The sequence below is a fragment of the Tachyglossus aculeatus genome, chromosome X2, assembly GCF_015852505.1.
Source record: "Tachyglossus aculeatus isolate mTacAcu1 chromosome X2, mTacAcu1.pri, whole genome shotgun sequence".
Taxonomy (NCBI): domain Eukaryota; kingdom Metazoa; phylum Chordata; class Mammalia; order Monotremata; family Tachyglossidae; genus Tachyglossus; species Tachyglossus aculeatus.
In genome coordinates, this window is record NC_052100.1 from 9,064,312 (window position 1) to 9,082,436 (window position 18,125).

The 18,125-nt window shown below is 55.6% G+C and overlaps 1 protein-coding gene across 3 annotated transcripts; it reads left to right on the plus strand.

Annotated features, from left to right (window-relative positions):
• Positions 1 to 10,927: 10,927 nt before the first annotated feature.
• Positions 10,928 to 16,789, plus strand: PDE4A (phosphodiesterase 4A). Of its 3 annotated transcripts, none has more exons than XM_038771077.1 (10): positions 10,928 to 11,042; positions 12,763 to 12,856; positions 13,457 to 13,635; positions 13,741 to 13,839; positions 13,935 to 14,099; positions 14,522 to 14,621; positions 15,022 to 15,176; positions 15,292 to 15,414; positions 15,512 to 15,694; positions 16,364 to 16,789. In XM_038771077.1, the coding sequence occupies exons 1-10, from the start codon at positions 10,977 to 10,979 to the stop codon at positions 16,691 to 16,693; spliced, it is 1,494 nt and encodes a 497-aa protein (XP_038627005.1). In that variant the 5' UTR covers positions 10,928 to 10,976; the 3' UTR covers positions 16,694 to 16,789. The 3 variants fall into 3 exon arrangements, with proteins under 3 accessions (XP_038627005.1, XP_038627003.1, XP_038627006.1); XM_038771075.1 differs by lacking the exon at positions 10,928 to 11,042 and adding an exon at positions 11,890 to 11,913; XM_038771078.1 differs by lacking the exon at positions 10,928 to 11,042 and having other exon boundaries at positions 12,754 to 12,856.
• Positions 16,790 to 18,125: the final 1,336 nt, after the last annotated feature.

An 18,125-nucleotide genomic window follows, 5' to 3' on the forward strand; every position in this document is an offset into this window, starting at 1 on the left:
AGGGCCAGTGACCGTGTGTAATTCCCACCCTTGGGTTCTTTTCCCAGTGCTCAGTACAGTTTTTTTGCACATAGGAAGCGCCTAATGAATACTATTACTACTACTACTACTACTACTACTACTACTACTACTACTACTACTACTACTACTCTCTGACGCTAGAAGTGGAGCATGCAGTCGGTGCTCAATAACTTATAACATCCATCTCAAACCTAACCAACTCGGATTTACTACTCTCAACCATAACCTCCTAATCTGCTGGAATCAGGGGGAAAACAGGTCACCACCACCGCTGCTCCACCACTTTAACCGTCCAGGAAGGGGCAGACAACACATAGGACAGGGAACATTCGCCTGCTCTCTGACCCTACTGCTCTGAGCTACAAAGCCATGGGTTGGGTGGGGTGACAGAGGCAGCAGGTGAGGGTGAGACAGACGGCGACCTCTAGACTGTGCGCTCCTGGGCAGGGACTGTCACTTTTTACTGTTGTTTTGTACTTTTCCAAATGCTTAGGACAGTGCTCTGCACACAATAAGTGCCTAATAAATATGATTGAATGAATGCCCAAGCAGCAGGCAGAGTAAGTTTTCACTCATTGGATACCTACGCCTGCTCTCTCCCCTCCTATTTTTTCTCCCGTTCGTTCATTAAATCATTCAATCATATTTATTGAGCGCTTACTGTGTGCAGAGCACTGTACTAAGCGCTTGGGAGAGTATAATACAATAATAAACAGATACATTCCCTGCCCACAACTAGCCTACAGTTGGAAAAGTGAAAAGGACCCTCTCCTCAGGGTTCTTGTCTCAGACACTCTGGTCTGGAGTCTTCTTCCCCTCTATCCTTCTCTTCTCCCCTTTTCTTCCCTTCCCCCCACCATTCTCTTTTCCTCTTCCCTTTCCCCATCTCTTCCCTTCTCTTCTCCTTCTCCTTCCCTTCCCTTTCTCATTTCTTCATCTTTCCCATCCCCACTGGCAGCAACAGCTGTTGCTATGAAACAACCTCATGGTGCAATGACATCATCACACTGCGCCATGCACTGCATGATGTCATGACATCAAGTGGAGGGCCATAAATTGTAGGGTCTTTGAGCACCAACATTTCAAAGGTTTTGAAAGGCTTCTTTGGAAAAAAAAAAAAAGGCCAGCCCTGGGGCTAAACTCTACTCACTGTGCCTCATTCTCTCTTCCCCCACTAATCTCTTGCTCTCTGCCATTTCACATCCAGCAGATCACAGTCCTATCCATCTTCAAAAACCCTTAAGAAATTGCTTCTCTTCCAGGCCTTCCTTGATTCAACTCTCATCACTCCACCCTATTCTCCCCTCACCCCCCACCCCCGGCTACTTAAATGCCGATATATGCACATCCCTCTTTTCCTTCATCCACCTACCTGTAATTTGTCGGTCTCTCCCACTAGATTGGAAGCTCTTTGAGGGCTGCGATGGTGTCTGCCAACTCTATTGTACTCTCCAAGGAGCTTGAGTACAGTGCTTCGCGCAAGGTGAGTGCTCAGTAAATACGATTGATTGATTGATTGATTAATTGAGCCACCCTGCCCAGGGGAACTGCAGCTGGATAGGACTTGGGTGCCGGGTCATTTCCTGAGGAAGAGTTGGAAGGACAGGGATGGGAGAGCCCCGGGTGAGGAGTCAGAATGCCTGGGTCCCATTTTTTTTTATGGTATTTGTTAAGTGCAAGGCACTGTACGGAACACTGGGGTAGTTAACAGATAATCAGGTTGGATACAGTTTGTGTCCCACATGGGCCTCGCAGTCTTAATCTCCATTAGACAGATGAGGTAACTGAGGCCCAGAGAAGTGAAGTGACTTGCCCAAGATCACACGGCAGACAAGTGGAGGAGCCGGGATTAGAATCCAGGTCCTTCTGATGCCCAGGCCCATGCTCTATCCACTAGACCACACTGCTATTGCTGCAGAGGGGGATGGCGGGCTGGATGTGGGGGTCTGAGGGGGGGTGCAGTTGGAGAGGGAGAAGGGGCGGATGGACGGGGGACGGGGAGGGGGTGACTGTTCCTACTGAGATGCCGGGGGCTAGGCAGTAGGGAGCAAAAGAAAAGGGAAAGGGAGTGAGAGAGAGGGAGAAACGGACAGCCGTGCACCCAGGAACAGAGTCGGCTTGGGGGTTCCCGGGGGAGCCGAAAACTCCTCTGGTGAAGGACAGAAGAGGAATTTTCGGCCCTTTCTCCCGATGCCCCTCCGAAGCTCTTTCTCCTATCCCCGGATCGGCGGGCGAGGGGCATGGACATGGGCCGAGACGATCCACGGACCGCGGGGAAGGGAAGGAAAGGGAAGGGAAGGGAAGAAAAGGAAAGGAGGAATGGGGTGGAATGTGTCCCGGAATCAGGAATGAGAGCGGGAGCGGGAGACTCCCGGGACCTCGAACAAAGACGGAAAGCGTCCAAGGGGCGGGGAAGTCAGGGAAGTGGACGGAATAGATCCTAGACCCACGCTGAGAAGCCGCGTGGCCTACTGGCTAGAACGCGGGCCTGGGAGTCAGAAGGACCTGGGTTCTAATCCCAGCTCCGCCGTTTCTGTGACCTTGGGTAAGTCACTTGGCTTCCCTAGGCTGCAGTTCCCTCATCTGTAAAATGGGGATGAAGACTACGAGCCCCATGTGAGACATGCACTAGGTCCAACCTGTTTAGCTTGTATCTTGACCTCCGCGCTTAGTCCAATGCCTGGCACATAGTAAGCGCTTACCGAATACCAATAAAAAAGGAAGAAAAATCTTAATAGAGCGTGGAGCCGGTCGCCCCCTAGCGGCTGCAAGAGCGAGCGATTTCCCCAACGCGGGAGGATCAGGACCCCGTCCCACTCATTCATTCAATCGTATTTATTGAGCGCCTACTGTGTGCAGAGCACTGAACTAAGCGCTTGGGAAGTCCAAGTTGGCAACATATAGAGACAGTCCCTACCCAACAGTGGGCTCACAGTCTAAAAGGTAGTCACAAGGTTTCTGCTGCATAGGGATGGGGCATGGGCCTGGGAGTCACAGGGTTTGCTGCCATTTGTCTGCTGCATGGGGTTAGGGCACAGGCCTGGGAGTCATCATCATCAATCGTATTTACTGAGCGCTTACTGTGTGCAGAGCACTGTACTAAGCGCTTGGGAAGTCCAAGTTGGCAACATATACAGTCCCTACCCAACAGTGGGCTCACAGTCTAAAAGGTAGTCACAAGGTTTCTGCTGCATAGGGATGGGGCACGGGCCTGGTAGTCACAAGGTTTGCTGCCATTTGTCTGCTGCATAGGGTTGGGGTACGGGCCTGGGAGTCACAAGGTTTGCTGCCATTTCTCTGCTGCATGGGGTTAGGGCATGGGCCTGGGAGTCATCATCATCAATCGTATTTATTGAGCGCTTACTGTTTGCAGAGCACTGTACTAAGCGCTTGGGAAGTCCAAGTTGGCAACATATAGAGACGGTCCCTACCCAACAGTGGGCTCACAGTCTAAAAGGTAGTCACAAGGTTTCTGCTGCATAGGGATGGGGCATGGCCCTGGAAGTCACAAGGTTTGCTGCCATTTGTCTGCTGCATAGGGATGGGGTACGGGCCTGGTAGTCACAAGGTTTGCTGCCATTTGTCTGCTGCATGGGGTTAGGGCACGGGCCTGGGAGTCATCATCATCAATCGTATTTATTGAGCACTTACTGTGTGCAGAGCACTGTACTAAGCACTTGGGAAGTCCAAGTTGGCAACATATAGAGACAGTCCCTACCCAACAGTGGGCTCACAGTCTAAAAGGTAGTCACAAGGTTTCTGCTGCATAGGGATGGGGCATGGGGCTGGGAGTCACAAGGTTTGCTGCCATTTGTCTGCTGCATGGGGTTAGGGCACGGGCCTGGGAGTCATCATCATCAATCGTATTTATTGAGCGCTTACTGTGTGCAGAGCACTGTACTAAGCGCTTGGGAAGTCCAAGTTGGCAACATATAGAGACAGTCCCTACCCAACAGTGGGCTCACAGTCTAAAAGGTAGTCACAAGGTTTCTGCTGCATAGGGATGGGGCATGGGCTTGGGAGTCACAAGGTTTGCTGCCATTTGTCTGCTGCATAGGGTTGGGGCACGGGCCTGGGAGTCACAAAGTTTGCTGCCATTTGTCTGCTGCATGGGGTTAGGGCACAGGCCTGGGAGTCATCATCATCAATCGTATTTATTGAGCGCTTACTGTTTGCAGAGCACTGTACTAAGCGCTTGGGAAGTCCAAGTTGGCAACATATAGAGACAGTCCCTACCCAACAGTGGGCTCACAGTTTAAAAGGTAGTCACAAGGTTTCTGCTGCATAGGGATGTGGCATGGGCCTGGGAGTCACAGGGTTTGCTGCCATTTGTCTGCTGCATGGGGTTAGGGCACAGGCCTGGGAGTCATCATCATCAATCGTATTTACTGAGCGCTTACTGTGTGCAGAGCACTGTACTAAGCGCTTGGGAAGTCCAAGTTGGCAACATATACAGTCCCTACCCAACAGTGGGCTCACAGTCTAAAAGGTAGTCACAAGGTTTCTGCTGCATAGGGATGGGGCACGGGCCTGGTAGTCACAAGGTTTGCTGCCATTTGTCTGCTGCATAGGGTTGGGGTACGGGCCTGGGAGTCACAAGGTTTGCTGCCATTTCTCTGCTGCATGGGGTTAGGGCATGGGCCTGGGAGTCATCATCATCAATCGTATTTATTGAGCGCTTACTGTTTGCAGAGCACTGTACTAAGCGCTTGGGAAGTCCAAGTTGGCAACATATAGAGACGGTCCCTACCCAACAGTGGGCTCACAGTCTAAAAGGTAGTCACAAGGTTTCTGCTGCATAGGGATGGGGCATGGCCCTGGAAGTCACAAGGTTTGCTGCCATTTGTCTGCTGCATAGGGATGGGGTACGGGCCTGGTAGTCACAAGGTTTGCTGCCATTTGTCTGCTGCATGGGGTTAGGGCACGGGCCTGGGAGTCATCATCATCAATCGTATTTATTGAGCACTTACTGTGTGCAGAGCACTGTACTAAGCACTTGGGAAGTCCAAGTTGGCAACATATAGAGACAGTCCCTACCCAACAGTGGGCTCACAGTCTAAAAGGTAGTCACAAGGTTTCTGCTGCATAGGGATGGGGCATGGGCCTGGGAGTCACAAGGTTTGCTGTCATTTGTCTGCTGCATGGGGTTAGGGCACGGGCCTGGGAGTCATCATCATCAATCGTATTTATTGAGCGCTTACTGTGTGCAGAGCACTGTACTAAGTGCTTGGGAAGTCCAAGTTGGCAACATATAGAGACAGTCCCTACCCAACAGTGGGCTCACAGTCTAAAAGGTAGTCACAAGGTTTCTGCTGCATAGGGATGGGGCATGGGCTTGGGAGTCACAAGGTTTGCTGCCATTTGTCTGCTGCATAGGGTTGGGGTACGGGCCTGGGAGTCACAAGGTTTGCTGCCATTTGTCTGCTGCATGGGGTTAGGGCACAGGCCTGGGAGTCATCATCATCAATCGTATTTATTGAGCGCTTACTGTTTGCAGAGCACTGTACTAAGCGCTTGGGAAGTCCAAGTTGGCAACATATAGAGACAGTCCCTACCCAACAGTGGGCTCACAGTCTAAAAGGTAGTCACAAGGTTTCTGCTGCATAGGGATGGGGCATGGGCCTGGGAGTCACAAGGTTTGCTGCCATTTGTCTGCTGCATAGGGATGGGGTACGGGCCTGGTAGTCACAAGGTTTGCTGCCATTTGTCTGCTGCATGGGGTTAGGGCACGGGCCTGGGACTCATCATCATCAATTGTATTTATTGAGCGCTTACTGTGTGCAGAGCACTGTACCAAGCGCTTGGGAAGTCCAAGTTGGCAACATATAGAGACGGTCCCTACCCAACAGCGGGCTCACACTCCCCTCCCAACAACTCGCCCTCACCCCGCAGACGCAGAGGGACCCCGACGGACAGAACCCCCTTGCCCCTCAACCCTACCCCGGGCCTCATTGAGGTCGGGGATAGCCGGGCGGCAACAGTATGATCGACTTGTACTCTCCCAAGCGCTTAGTACAGTGCTCTGCACACAGTAAGGGCTCACTAAATGCAACCGACTGACTGACTGATTGGTACCCAAGACACCCTTTCTCCCTGTCCTCATCCTCCACCTGAGGGGTGAGTGCCTTTCCAGCAGCGAGAAGGAAGCAGGTTAGACTCCAGGAAGCCTTGTTTCCCACCATCCGGCCCAGGGAAGCTCTCTGGCCCCGGAAGGTTCACTGGAACCCTCTGCCTGGCCCCCAGCTCCCCAGAGTCCCACCCCGGGGGTGAGTGCCAGTCTGACTCTGGAGCCGGAAAGAGGTCCTTCCCATTTTTCTAAAACATCGTCCTGCGTACATCTCCCCACTCCTCAAAAATCTCCAATGGCTGCCCATCTCTTGCTGCGTCAAACAGAAACTCCTGGCCCTCAGCTTTAAGGCAATCAATCGTATTTATTAAACACTTACTGTGTGCAAAGCACTTGGGAGAGTATAACAATAGAACAGACACATTTCCTGCCCCTAGCCAGCTTACAGTCTCCTACCTATCCTCCCTTCTCTCCCACTACAACCCAACCAGCACATTTCCCTCATCTCAAAACCAACACACTTTCTGTGCCTCGATCTCCTCTCACCTTCAACACCTTGTTCACATCCTTCCTCCAGCCTGGAACTCCCTCCTCCTTCAGATCGGGGAGACCAAAGCTCTCCCCATCTTCAAGGCGTTCTGAAATCAATCGTACCTTCTTCAAGAAGCCTCCCGACTAACCTCTCATCTCCGATCCTATTCTCCCTTCTGTCTGTGTTGCCTATGTACTAGGGTCCACATCCCCTAGGCACTTTGATACTCACCCCAACCCCAGTCCCACAGCACTTATGTATAATCTTTATTAAGCCGCGCATACATGAAAATATCATAATTGTCTCTCCCGAAAGCTTCGCACAAGCTTGCTCAGTTGAGTCCAGGCAACGTCTCCTTTAATAGCCCACCCTGCTGGGACTAAGGCAGACTAACTGGCACAGAAAATCCACCAGGAACCTGTCGTCTTCCCACCCCGACTCCCGGGGTCCTCGGCGTCCCCTTCTTTCGGACCGGCTGCCTCCCGGGGAGCCCGTAATCAATCAATCAGTGGTATTTATCAAGACCTTTCTGTGTGCCGAGCCCTGTACTAAGTGCTTGGGAGAATACAATATAACAGAGTCATTAGACACATTCCCTGCCCACAGCGAGCTTACAGTCTAGAGGGAAAGACAGAAATTAATATAAATAAATCAGTTACGGCTATGGACATAAGTGCTGTGGGGCTCAGAGTGGGGCGAATGAAGGGTACAAATCCAAGTGCAAGGGTGACGCAGAAGGGAGTTGGAGAAGGGGAAATGAGGCCTTAATCAGGAGATGTGCCTTCAATACAGCTTTGAAGCTGGGGAGGGTGATTGTCGGATATGAAGAGGGAGGGAGTTCCAGGCCAGAGGCAGGATGTGGGTGAGAGGTGGGCAGTGAGATAGAGGAGATTGAGGTACAGTGAGTAGGTTAGCGTTACAGAAGCGAAGTGTGCGACCTGGGCTGTAGTTGGAAAACAGTGAGGTAAAGTAGGAGGGGGCAAGGTGATTGAGTGCTTTAAAGCCAATGGAAAGGAATTTCTGTTTGATGTGGAGATCTGTTTGATTGATTGTGTCCAATCCAGTTATTTTGTATCTACCCCAGCGCTTAGAACAGTGCCTGGCACATAGTAAGCGCTTAACAATTACCATTATTATTATTATTATTATTATTATTATGTGGAGGTGGATGGGCAACCACTGGAGGTGTTTGAGGAGTGGGAAAACACGGCCTGAACGTTTTTGTAGAAAAATGATCCGAGCAGCGGAGTGAAGTATGGACTGGAGTGGGGGGAGACAGGAGGCAGAGATTTCAGGGAGGAGGCAGATGCAGTTGTGAAAGTGGGAGAGGATAAATTCTTGGATTAAAGTGGTAGCAGTTTGGATGGACAGGAAAGGGTGGAAACCGCACCGGCTCGCCTCCACATCACGGAGGAATCTCCATCCCAACCCGTCTCCCACAACCCCGGTGGGAGAGAGAAAAGCAACCACAGCCTGGCAGCCTCCTCTGCAGAACCTCGGGAAGGCTGTGGTGGCTGTCTCTGGAGCAGTCACTGTGGCCCTACTTACTGAGCTTCGTTTTTTGCTTCTGTGTCGTCTTAGGGTTTATCTCCTCATGTGTGCGTCGGCAGTACCCCCCGCCGTCTTATGGTGTAGTAAATGAAGCATGGGCCTGGGAGTCAGAAGGTCATGGGTTCTAATCCCAGCTCCTCTACTTGTCTGCTGTGTGACCCTGGGCAAGTCACTTCACGTCTCTGGTCCTCAGTTACCTCATCTGTAAAATGGGGAATGAGACTGCGAGCCCTATGCGGGGCAGTGACTGCGTCCAACCCGATTTGCTTGTATCCATCCCAGCGCTTGGTACGTAGTAAGCGCTTAACAAATGTCATTATTATTACTCTTAGACTGTGGGCCCTCTGAGGGACAGAGACCATGTCCAATTCTCAGCATGTAATACAGTGCTCTGCACACAGTAAGCGCTTGATAAATACTATAGTACTATTGTGCTGGTTGCCTTGTCCCTGGGGCTATGCTTGGCTAAGATGGATATGAGGCAGCAGAGCTGTCAGAACCGGAGCTGAGCTTCAACAATCTCCCCTACCCCCGACTTCCCACTTCTCCATCAACAACGCTCTCCACAGCAGAGAGGAGCAATTTGAAATAGTTGTCGTGAACGCACGGTGTCAGCGGGAGCGGAGGGAGGCGGCGGTGGCAGGGACTGCAGACTGATGCCAGAGCCACTGTCCCCTATGATATAAAGCATGAGCGGTGGCCATTTGGGAAAGGTCCATTTCAGCCATCAACTTCACAAAGCCCCAGGCGGTGGCCATGTTGTTAAGACCGTAAGATAATTGTGGGCAGGGACTGTTTCTGTTTATTGTTGTATTGTCCTCTCCCAAGCACTTAGTTCAGTGCTCCGCACACGGTAAGTGCTCAATAAGTATGATTCAATGATTGAACGACGGTCAAGAGAGGGTGTGATTTTGGAGGGGTGCCCAGGACCTGATTTCTCCCTTCCCCTGACCTTCAAGGGAGGCCCCCCTCCTTTCTCTCTTCTCCACTCTCTATTTATCCCCTGTTTTCATCTTTCCCTTCCTCCTCCTCCTCCTCCTTCCTCTTCCCTGGGCCATGACCCACCTCTCCCATCTTGCCCTCTGGCCGCAGCTCTGAGGTAGAAGATGGTCGTAGGCCTACGGAGGCTCCAGGAACCCCGGCTGGGTCTTGCTCCCCAGCTTCCTGCAGAGCCAGTATCAAAAGTACTTCCCACACCAGTAAGACAACAACTACCCCCTTCCCGGTTGCGAAGAAGGGGATGGAGACGTAGGGTTAGGGTTTCCTCTCTGAGCGTTCCCTTGGCTCTGCAGAACAGGTGGGAGCCCTGCACTGCTCCCCACCCTTCCGATTCAGAGGCAATGGACCAACGGTCGGCCTGGGAGACCCTGAAGAAACTGGACTGGAGCCTGGTCCATCTGGAGACCATCCAGACTCACCACTTGGTCAGCGAGATGGCGTCCGATAAAGGGGTGGTGGCTCAGCCCAAGCTCAAGGGTCGCTGCAGTGGAGTGATGTGGGGAGGCCAGAGGGGGAAAAAAATCCTGAATTCCCTGCTGGGCTTAGGCCTAGAGGGGTGGGGCTGGGGAAGCTCATGAGACAGCCCCCTCCCAAGGCACAGGGTGGACACGGTCTCCCCCATCTTCCCCCACCCCTCCCAAAACAGTGAGGCCAAGAGGAGTTGGGGGAGAGCATGAGGAGGGATTTGGGGAGCATGAGTGGGTGTGCGTGTATGTGTGTATATGTGTGCGCGCATGCTCTCGGGTATCTCTGTTGGATGCATGAGTGTCCTCTAACCCTCCTCTAAACCCTCCCCCCACTTCCTCTCCCCGCCTTCTTCTCCCTCCCTCCCCTTCCTCTCTCCCCCTCCCCATTGCTCTCAGCACCACCTGACATCATATTCCAGCCTGCCAGTGCTGCAGTGAGACGGGCAGGGACACACACAAGCTCGCGCCCGCACTCAGACCAGAGCCTGGAGCTGGAACCCGAGGAACTGAGCTGTCTGAAGTGGGAGGGGGGTGCTGATGGGGCAGCAGCCAAGCCGCAGAAAACCCGGGACCTGATTTCTCCCTTCCCCTGGCCTTCAAGGGAGAGCTTCCCTCCTCTCTCTCTTCTCCACTCTCTATTTACCCCCTCTTCATTCTTCCCTTCCTCCTCCTCCTCCTTGATCCCTTCCTCTTCCCCCCAGCCCCTCTCCTCTCCCTCACGCCTCCATCCCCTCCACACTCTGCTGCTTTGTCTGGCGCTCGATTCCCCCTACATTCTTCCACTTCCCTCCCCCCAGTTCTTCCCCCATCGTCTCCTCCATCCCCTCACCCCCCCTCACCCTTCCCCTTGTCTCATTTTCCTTCTCCTCCTCCTCTCCCTGCAGGAATCTGGAAGCACAGGGCTTTCCCATGGGGCCTGGGTTGGGGGCTTCCCAGGCCATGTAATAAGCCAGGCCTTGGCTGGGGGGGGGGGGGGAGGGGGGCGGGGGGGGATAGAGGAAGCAGACAGGCCTGGCACTGGCCCCTCTGGGGTTACTCTGGGCCTGCAAGGGGTTGGAGGGGGAGGGGCTGTTTTTTTCCCCTCCATCCCTCCAACTCCTTCCCCTTGTCCATCTATCCATCTCTCCTCCTAGCCCCTCTCCTCCTACCTGTCCTACCTGTGTCCGCTCTACCAGGTCCAAGTAGTGACTGGCCGGTGGAGGGGGGCGGTCTGGGACCCTTGAATTCTTCCCCCTTCCCTCCCTTCACCCCCCCCCCAACAACCCCTACCCCCCACCCCCAGTCTGTTTCTGACCTGGCCCCCGGGCGTGGCCGCAGCTGCGGCCGCTGAGCATAGAAGATGCCCTTAGTGGATTTCTTCTGTGAGACGTGCTCAAGACCATGGCTGGTGGGCTGGTGGGACCAGGTAAGGGTGGGGGAGGGGCCAGGGGCATGGGGACGGGGGGAGGGGGTTCTGGAGAGCGAGGAGACACACCCCCACATCCTCATCTGCTTCTAGCACATGTGATTTTTCTGCCCAAGATCAGCTCGCACGTGTGTGTGAGTGTGCGCATGTGTGTGTGTGTGTGTCTGTGTGTGCATGCCTAACCTTCTGTTGGAACCATGTCTGGGTGTCCAACCGGAGGTCTAGGGAGTGGGATTGTATATGTGAGTCTGGACCTCTGGACTGGGATAGTCAGTATTTCTGTTTGTCATCCACGCCAAAGGATTGGGTCTGCCTAGCTGACTAGGTTGGGGATCTAGAGTGGAACTGTGGTGTGTGTTTGTGTGTGTGTGTGTGTGGTGTGTGTCTGGATGGCCGCTATCTGGGACTGTGCGCATCATGATGAGGAGGAGCAGGAGGAGGATGGAGTCTCCCTTCAGGACCCTGGGACAAGCCGCGGTCCTGAGACTCAGGGCCAAGAACCTGTGTGAAGGAATTGCTTCTAGTGCTAGTAATTTGTGCAGCGGAACTCACACTCTCTTGCCCCTGCCGGTTCCGTTCCCCCCGGGACGCAGAAAGCTGTGTCTCTCTGTGTGTGTCTGTGGGTGGGTGGGGAGGGGGTGTATGGGTACCTATGCCCAGGGTCTGCAGCTGTGGCTTCGGCTCTCCGTGTCTGTCTGTGGACTGTCTATGTATCTACACGAAGGGACCGTATCTGTCTGCGTAGGGATTGGGGGGTCTGCTGGGGCAACTTTCTATTTCTCTGATCTGGGGGACCAACTATATGTCTGTCTGGCCTTTGGAGCTGGCTTTGACCTCCTCTGGTGCCTCCATCACTCTGACAATGCCTCGGGTAGGTCCGCCCAGCCCCCACCTCTTCCTCCCTGCGAGGACCCAGCCCCACCAAGACTGAGGGAGATCCCAACTGGGGCTCTGGATGAGGGGGCAGGGGAGGGTGTCCGGATGGCTGGGGGCCCCCAGGGAGTTCCAGGGCCTCCTCCTCCTTTGGATGACTTTGTCCTTCCTCTCCCTCCACAATGTCATGGACTTGGGTGGGGTGCATGCGTCTGGGTGTGTCTGGATAAGTGCGATTGTGTCTGGAGAAGGGCGCGTGTTGGGGGTTGCAGATGGGGCAGGAGGCGTGAATTTGGGGGCGGGGGGGCAGGGGTTTGGGGGCGGCATCCACGGGAGTGTGGACAGGGAGGGGTTAATGTGCCCCGCCCCCCCACCCGTTCTGCATCATTCACCCCCATGTTTTGGGGGGTGTCTGTCGGGGGGGGGGGATTGGGGCAGTTCCCAAGAAGACTCCTGTCACCATGGAGATTAGGTTCCCTGCCATCCCTCCACTGAGGGAGGGGTTGGGGGGAGCCCTTCCCCAGAAGCTCCACCCCCTTCTCGGATAGCTCCCCTAGCCCCCCCCCCCCACCACCACCACTCTGGTGTTGGCACGCAAAAGCCTAGGGTCTGGGGGCGCCTTGGGAAACGGGCGCCTTGGGTGCAGCTGTGCATGTCGGCTTGTGCATCCGCCCACGTGGGTACTGTTGTACCCAATTTGAAGTATCCCCCCCGTCCCCCCCAAGTCCAAGCAAGGCAGAAGGAGAAGGGATGAGGTTTGGTGGGGAGGAGGGAGGAGGCTCGTGGGGGGAGGGGGTTAGGCCTCCGCCTCGGCCAGCCCCACTCACCCTTTCCCTAAATGGCACAGTTCAAGAGGATGCTGAACCGTGAGCTGTCCCACTTCTCCGAAATGAGCCAGTCGGGCAACCAGGTCTCTGAGTACATCTCCAGCACCTTCCTGGGTGGGTGAGCGAGCGGTGGGCCCAGAGGGTGGCACGGGAACCCCGCCCCGCCCCCTGCACTGCTCGGCATCTTCCCCCCTCTCCTGGCTGGGGCAGAGCGGTCGTGGGGTGGTGGGGAAGGGGGTGATTTCCAGGACCCCAGAGTCCTAACTCCCAGTGTCCTAGCCAGTGAGGAGAGAATGTGCAAATGAGTAGGAGGACCATCATTATGGCCTAGCCTTTGGTCCCAGTGGTGATTCAGGGGGGAGTGGACCTGCGAAGGTGGAGGGGATGCCGATCCCCTCTTTGGTCCTGCGGCCCCGCCTTGCGAGAAGCCCGATCCAGCTGTGCCACCCCCACCCTGGCCCCGGATCCTTCCAACCCACCCCCCAACTCCCAATGAAGACTCTTCCGAGAGCAACCCTGAGCCCTCCACCCTGCAGTCTGCTCTCCCTCCTCCTCAGCCCAGTCATCCTCTCTGCATGGGCCCTCTGGGAGGCCCATGAGCTCCCCGTTTACCCTGCCCGCTGAAGGGCAGTGGGGAGTAGCAGATCCCTGGGGGGAGGCGGTGGGGACCTGGGGCCGGGCAAGGGAGCCTGACACCTCCCCCCTCGGCCTCAGACAAGTCGAACGAGGTGGAGATCCTGTCCCCGGCACCAAAAGAGCATGAGACACCGACGCAGCAGCAGCCGCCTCCGATCAGCAACAACACCCAGAATCTGTCGGTCGACTCCAGCCTCCCACATTCTAGCTTCCCCCGCTTTGGGATCAAGACAGACCAGGAAGAGCTGCTCAGCCAGGTGGGGGGCCAAGGAGGGAAAATGGGAGTTCCCCTCCCCTCCTCTCCCGCTCTCCACCCTCCACCTCCACCCCGGCCACTGCTGACCTCACCCTGCCTCTTCCAGGAGCTGGAAAACCTTGACAAGTGGGGGCTGAACATCTTCCGCGTAGCAGAGTTCTCCAAAGGCCGTTCGCTCAGCTGTATCACATATACGATATTCCAGGTGGGGTGGGGACGGGGGCGGCACGGGGGGGGGACGGTGGGCGGGGGCAGGGGCTTGGGTGAAGCCAACCGACCTTCCTCCCTCACCCCACCCAGGAACGAGAGCTGCTGAAGACGTTCAAGATCCCGGCCGATACGCTCATCACCTACCTTTTGAAACTGGAAGATCACTACCATGCGGACGTGGCCTATCACAACAGCCTGCATGCTGCTGATGTCATGCAGTCCACACACGTTCTTCTGGCCATGCCTGCCCTGGATGTGAGGCCCCTCCCCAGTCCCACCCCTTTCTCCCCTGTGAGGCCCCTCCCCGCCACCACCCCCTCCAGCTCTGGACCTCAGTTTCCTGCCTGGGCCGCTGGCTCCCCAGGCAGAGGGTGCAGTAGGGGCCGGCGCCCCCACCCCGGGTTTCCAGCAGTGGGGTCGAAGCTGTTGTGTCCCCCGAATCTTTGGGTCGGCCTAGCCTTGCTCGGCCCAGGTCTCTGAGCAGGGCTGGAAAGACACCCAAACTGGGTCATTCTGACCCGTGAGCTCTTGGAATCCTGCCAGCCCCGCCCCAGGCCCGACTCCCAACCCGGATGCTGGCACCCATCCAACCCCCACCCCGCACCCACGCACGCATCCACGCACACTCCCATCCCCCCTGATCCCCGCCCCCGACCCTGTGCCCCCCGACCCCCCAGGCAGTGTTCACGGACCTGGAGATCTTGGCTGCCTTGTATGCTGCAGCCATCCATGACGTAGACCACCCCGGCGTCTCCAATCAATTTCTTATCAAAACCAGTAAGTAGCACCCCACTCCCTGGGACCCTCCACCGACCCCATTGCCGCCAGCTTCGCCGCCCCTCAGCACCCCCCACTCCCACCAACCCGTTCCCGCGCTCCTCCAACTCCCGAGACGCAGATCGGTAGAAGGATGGATGGAGCGAGCGAGCGTTGCTATGTGCGGAGCACTGTACTGAGCGCCTGGGGGAGTACGACGGAGTCGGAGGACTCCATCCCGGCCCCCGAGGAGCTCGAACTCTAGTGGGGGAAGCAACTGAGTAGAAAGAGATGGACAGAAGTGGGGTCTGGACCCCAGTGCGCAGGCGATGCAGAAAAGAGGGGAAATCGGGTGGGGAGCCCCCGGAAAACGGGGAGAGAGAGTGGCTCCGGACGGGTCTGCCTCCCCCTCCGCCCCCAGACTCGGAACTAGCCCTGATGTACAATGACGAATCGGTGCTAGAGAACCATCACCTGGCCGTCGGCTTCCGGCTGCTGCAGGGCGACAACTGTGACATCTTCCAAAACCTGAGCAAGTGGCAACGGCAGACCCTGCACCGGATGGTCATTGACATGGTGTGGAAGCGGGGAGGGGAGGGGACGGAGGACGGGGGAGGGAAGATGGGGCTGGAGGCGGGGGTGGGGTGGGGGTGGGGGGCCGCTGACCCCCCACCCTACCCCTGGGCCCTAGGTACTGGCCACGGACATGTCCAAGCACATGTGCCTGCTGGCTGAACTGAAAACCCTGGTGGAAACCAAGAAGGTGGGGAATTCGGGAATGCTGCTGCTGGATAACTACACCGACCGCGTTCAGGTGCACCCCCTCGTTGTTCCCCGCCCATCTCTGCCCTTCCCACCCCTCCATCCCCGTCCCGCTTCCCTCCTCACCCCGGCTGTCCTTCCCCATCCAGGTCCTCCAGAACCTGGTGCACTGTGCAGACCTCAGCAACCCCACCAAGCCGCTGCCGCTCTACCGGCAGTGGACGGAGCGTATCATGGCCGAGTTCTTCCGGCAAGGAGACCAGGAGCGGGACCGTGGCCTGGAGATCAGCCCCATGTGTGATAAGCACACTGCCTGCGTTGAGAAGTCGCAGGTGCCCCTTCCTCCCTCCCTCGCCGAAGCTTGGCCCCATCTCCCAGCCCCCGCCCCGTTCCCCCATCTGCTTAAGACCCCCTCCCAAACTCCTAGGGGACTGAAAGGCCTAGTTGGGGGGGCTGGGGGGGGGGCGATGTCACCGGCCCTCTCCCTCATTCATTCATTCGTACAGTCGTATTTATTGAGCGCTTACTGTGTGCAGAGCACTGTACTAAGCGCTTGGAAAGTACAATTCAGCAACAGAGAGACGATCCCTGCCCACAACGGGCTCACAGTCTAGAAGGGGGGAGACAGACAGCAAAACAAGTAAACAGGCATCAATATAAATAAATAGAATTATAGCTATATAATTCTATATGTATTGAGGAGCAGCATGGCTTCGTGGAAAGAGCCCAGGCTTAGGAGTCAGAGGTCGTGAGTTCTAATCCCACCTCTGTCACTTAGCTGCGTGACTTTGGGCAAGTCACTTCACTTCTCTGGGCCTCAGCTCCCTCACCTGTAAAACGGGGATAAAGACTGTGAGCCCCACGTGGGACGACCTGCTTACCTTGTATCTACCCCAGTGCTTAGAACAGTGCTTGGCACATAGTAAGCGCTTGACAAAAACCATCACTATTATTATTATATATTATACACGCCCCTCTCCCCCCGACATACCCTCCCACAGGTGGGGTTTATCGACTACATCGTGCGCCCGCTCTGGGAGACTTGGGCCGACCTCGTCTACCCCGGAGCTCAGGAAATCCTGGAGACATTGGAGGAAAATCGCCACTGGTATCACAGCGTTATCCCCCGGAGCCCCTTGCCCTCTCCAGACCCCGACCCCACCAGGTTCTGCTTCGAGCTGATGCTGCAGGCGACCAGCGAGGAGGAAGAGGAGGAGGAGGATGAGGAAGACGAGGACAGCAGCCCTGAGGGGGAAGGGGCAGCCCAGCCATCCATGGAGACAGATGAGGACGGGGTCTCGGCCCGCCCAGGAGAGCCTGGGAAATGTTGAGTTTTTGCCAGCGACGGATTAGATGAGTGAAAAAGAAAGCATTTCCCCTTCCTTTTCCTGTTGTGTTTTTCCGGGGGGAGGAGAAGAAAGCATGGGGAAGGAACCAGGGGGGTTGGGGGTGGGCGCTTCAGTTTTTGGGTTTTTTTTAATAACCTTTTTAGGAGAAAAGGGACTGGGGGGAGGAAACACAGCCACTGTAGAAACCCTGGGCAACCTGGTCAACATCCCCCCTACCCTCAGCGTGGCTCAGTGGAAAGAGCCCGGGCTTTGGAGCCAGAGTTCATGGGTTCAAATCCCGGCTCCGTCGATTGTCAGCTGTGTGACTTTGGGCAAGTCACTTAACTTCTCTGTGCCTCAGTTACCTCATCTGGAAAATGGGGATTAAGATTGTGAGCCCCCCGTGGGGCAACCTGATCACCCTGTAACCTCCCCAGCGCTTAGAACAGTGCTTTGCACATAGTAAGCGCTTAATAAATGCCATTATTATTATTATTATTATTCCGGCCCTCAGGACAGGCAGCGGGGTGAAGGGCCCAGGGCCAGGCCCTCCCCCAACTCCTAGTTGAGCCCCTAAAGGAGCCGCATACTACAGGCACTGACTTGACCCTTTTCCCCCCCAGACGGAGGACCCTTACCACGAGGGACAGTCTTCCTCTGTTCTACATTTTGTACACACACACACACACACACAAAAAGGCAATGGGGAGACCCCGGGGTGGGGGTGAGCTGAATTTGCCCTTTTACGCTGGCCATGAATTCAGGAGGTGGGTGGCTCACCGCTCTGCGGAGCGGGGTGACTGTGGGATAGGGGTCCTGAATCCACCCCTTCCCCTTCCCACCCTTCCCCAGTCCCGCTGCTTGCTTATCCTGACCCCTGACCTTGCCTTAATGGTTCCCATTAGCCATGAATGAGGCTGGCCCAGGGTGGGGAGAGGGGAGGAGGATGCACCCCTCTCCCCCCCCCAAAAAAAAACAGGGAGGCAAATGTCAAGCAATAAATGTGCCCTGCCCAACTTCTCAACCAAAGTCTACATCACCCCCTTCCAAATCCGTGGTAGGGGACAGGCATGACTCTGCTTGCCCTCATCTCCTGTGCCCCCAGGAGGGAGGAATGGAAAGATGCCAGGTCCCCGCATCTGTTTTGATTGCTGCGTTACCTCCATTTCTGAGCCTATGGACCCCCGCCAGCTTCCAGATTGGGTCTTTTTTTTTTATTTTTTTAAGGAAAATGATTAGGGTGCCTGCTGGGAGCGGGGCGGTGCGGGAAGAATGGTACCTGTTTGCGGTTCGCTTATTGTACATACTGTAATGTTGGACTGTAAATTCTTTTAGGAATCTCTCCTCCCCCACAGCCCTCCCACACGGTTGGTCCCCTTTCCCTTGTATTGATATTGTGTAAATAGACCGCTGGGAAAATCGAGGCGGATTTCTC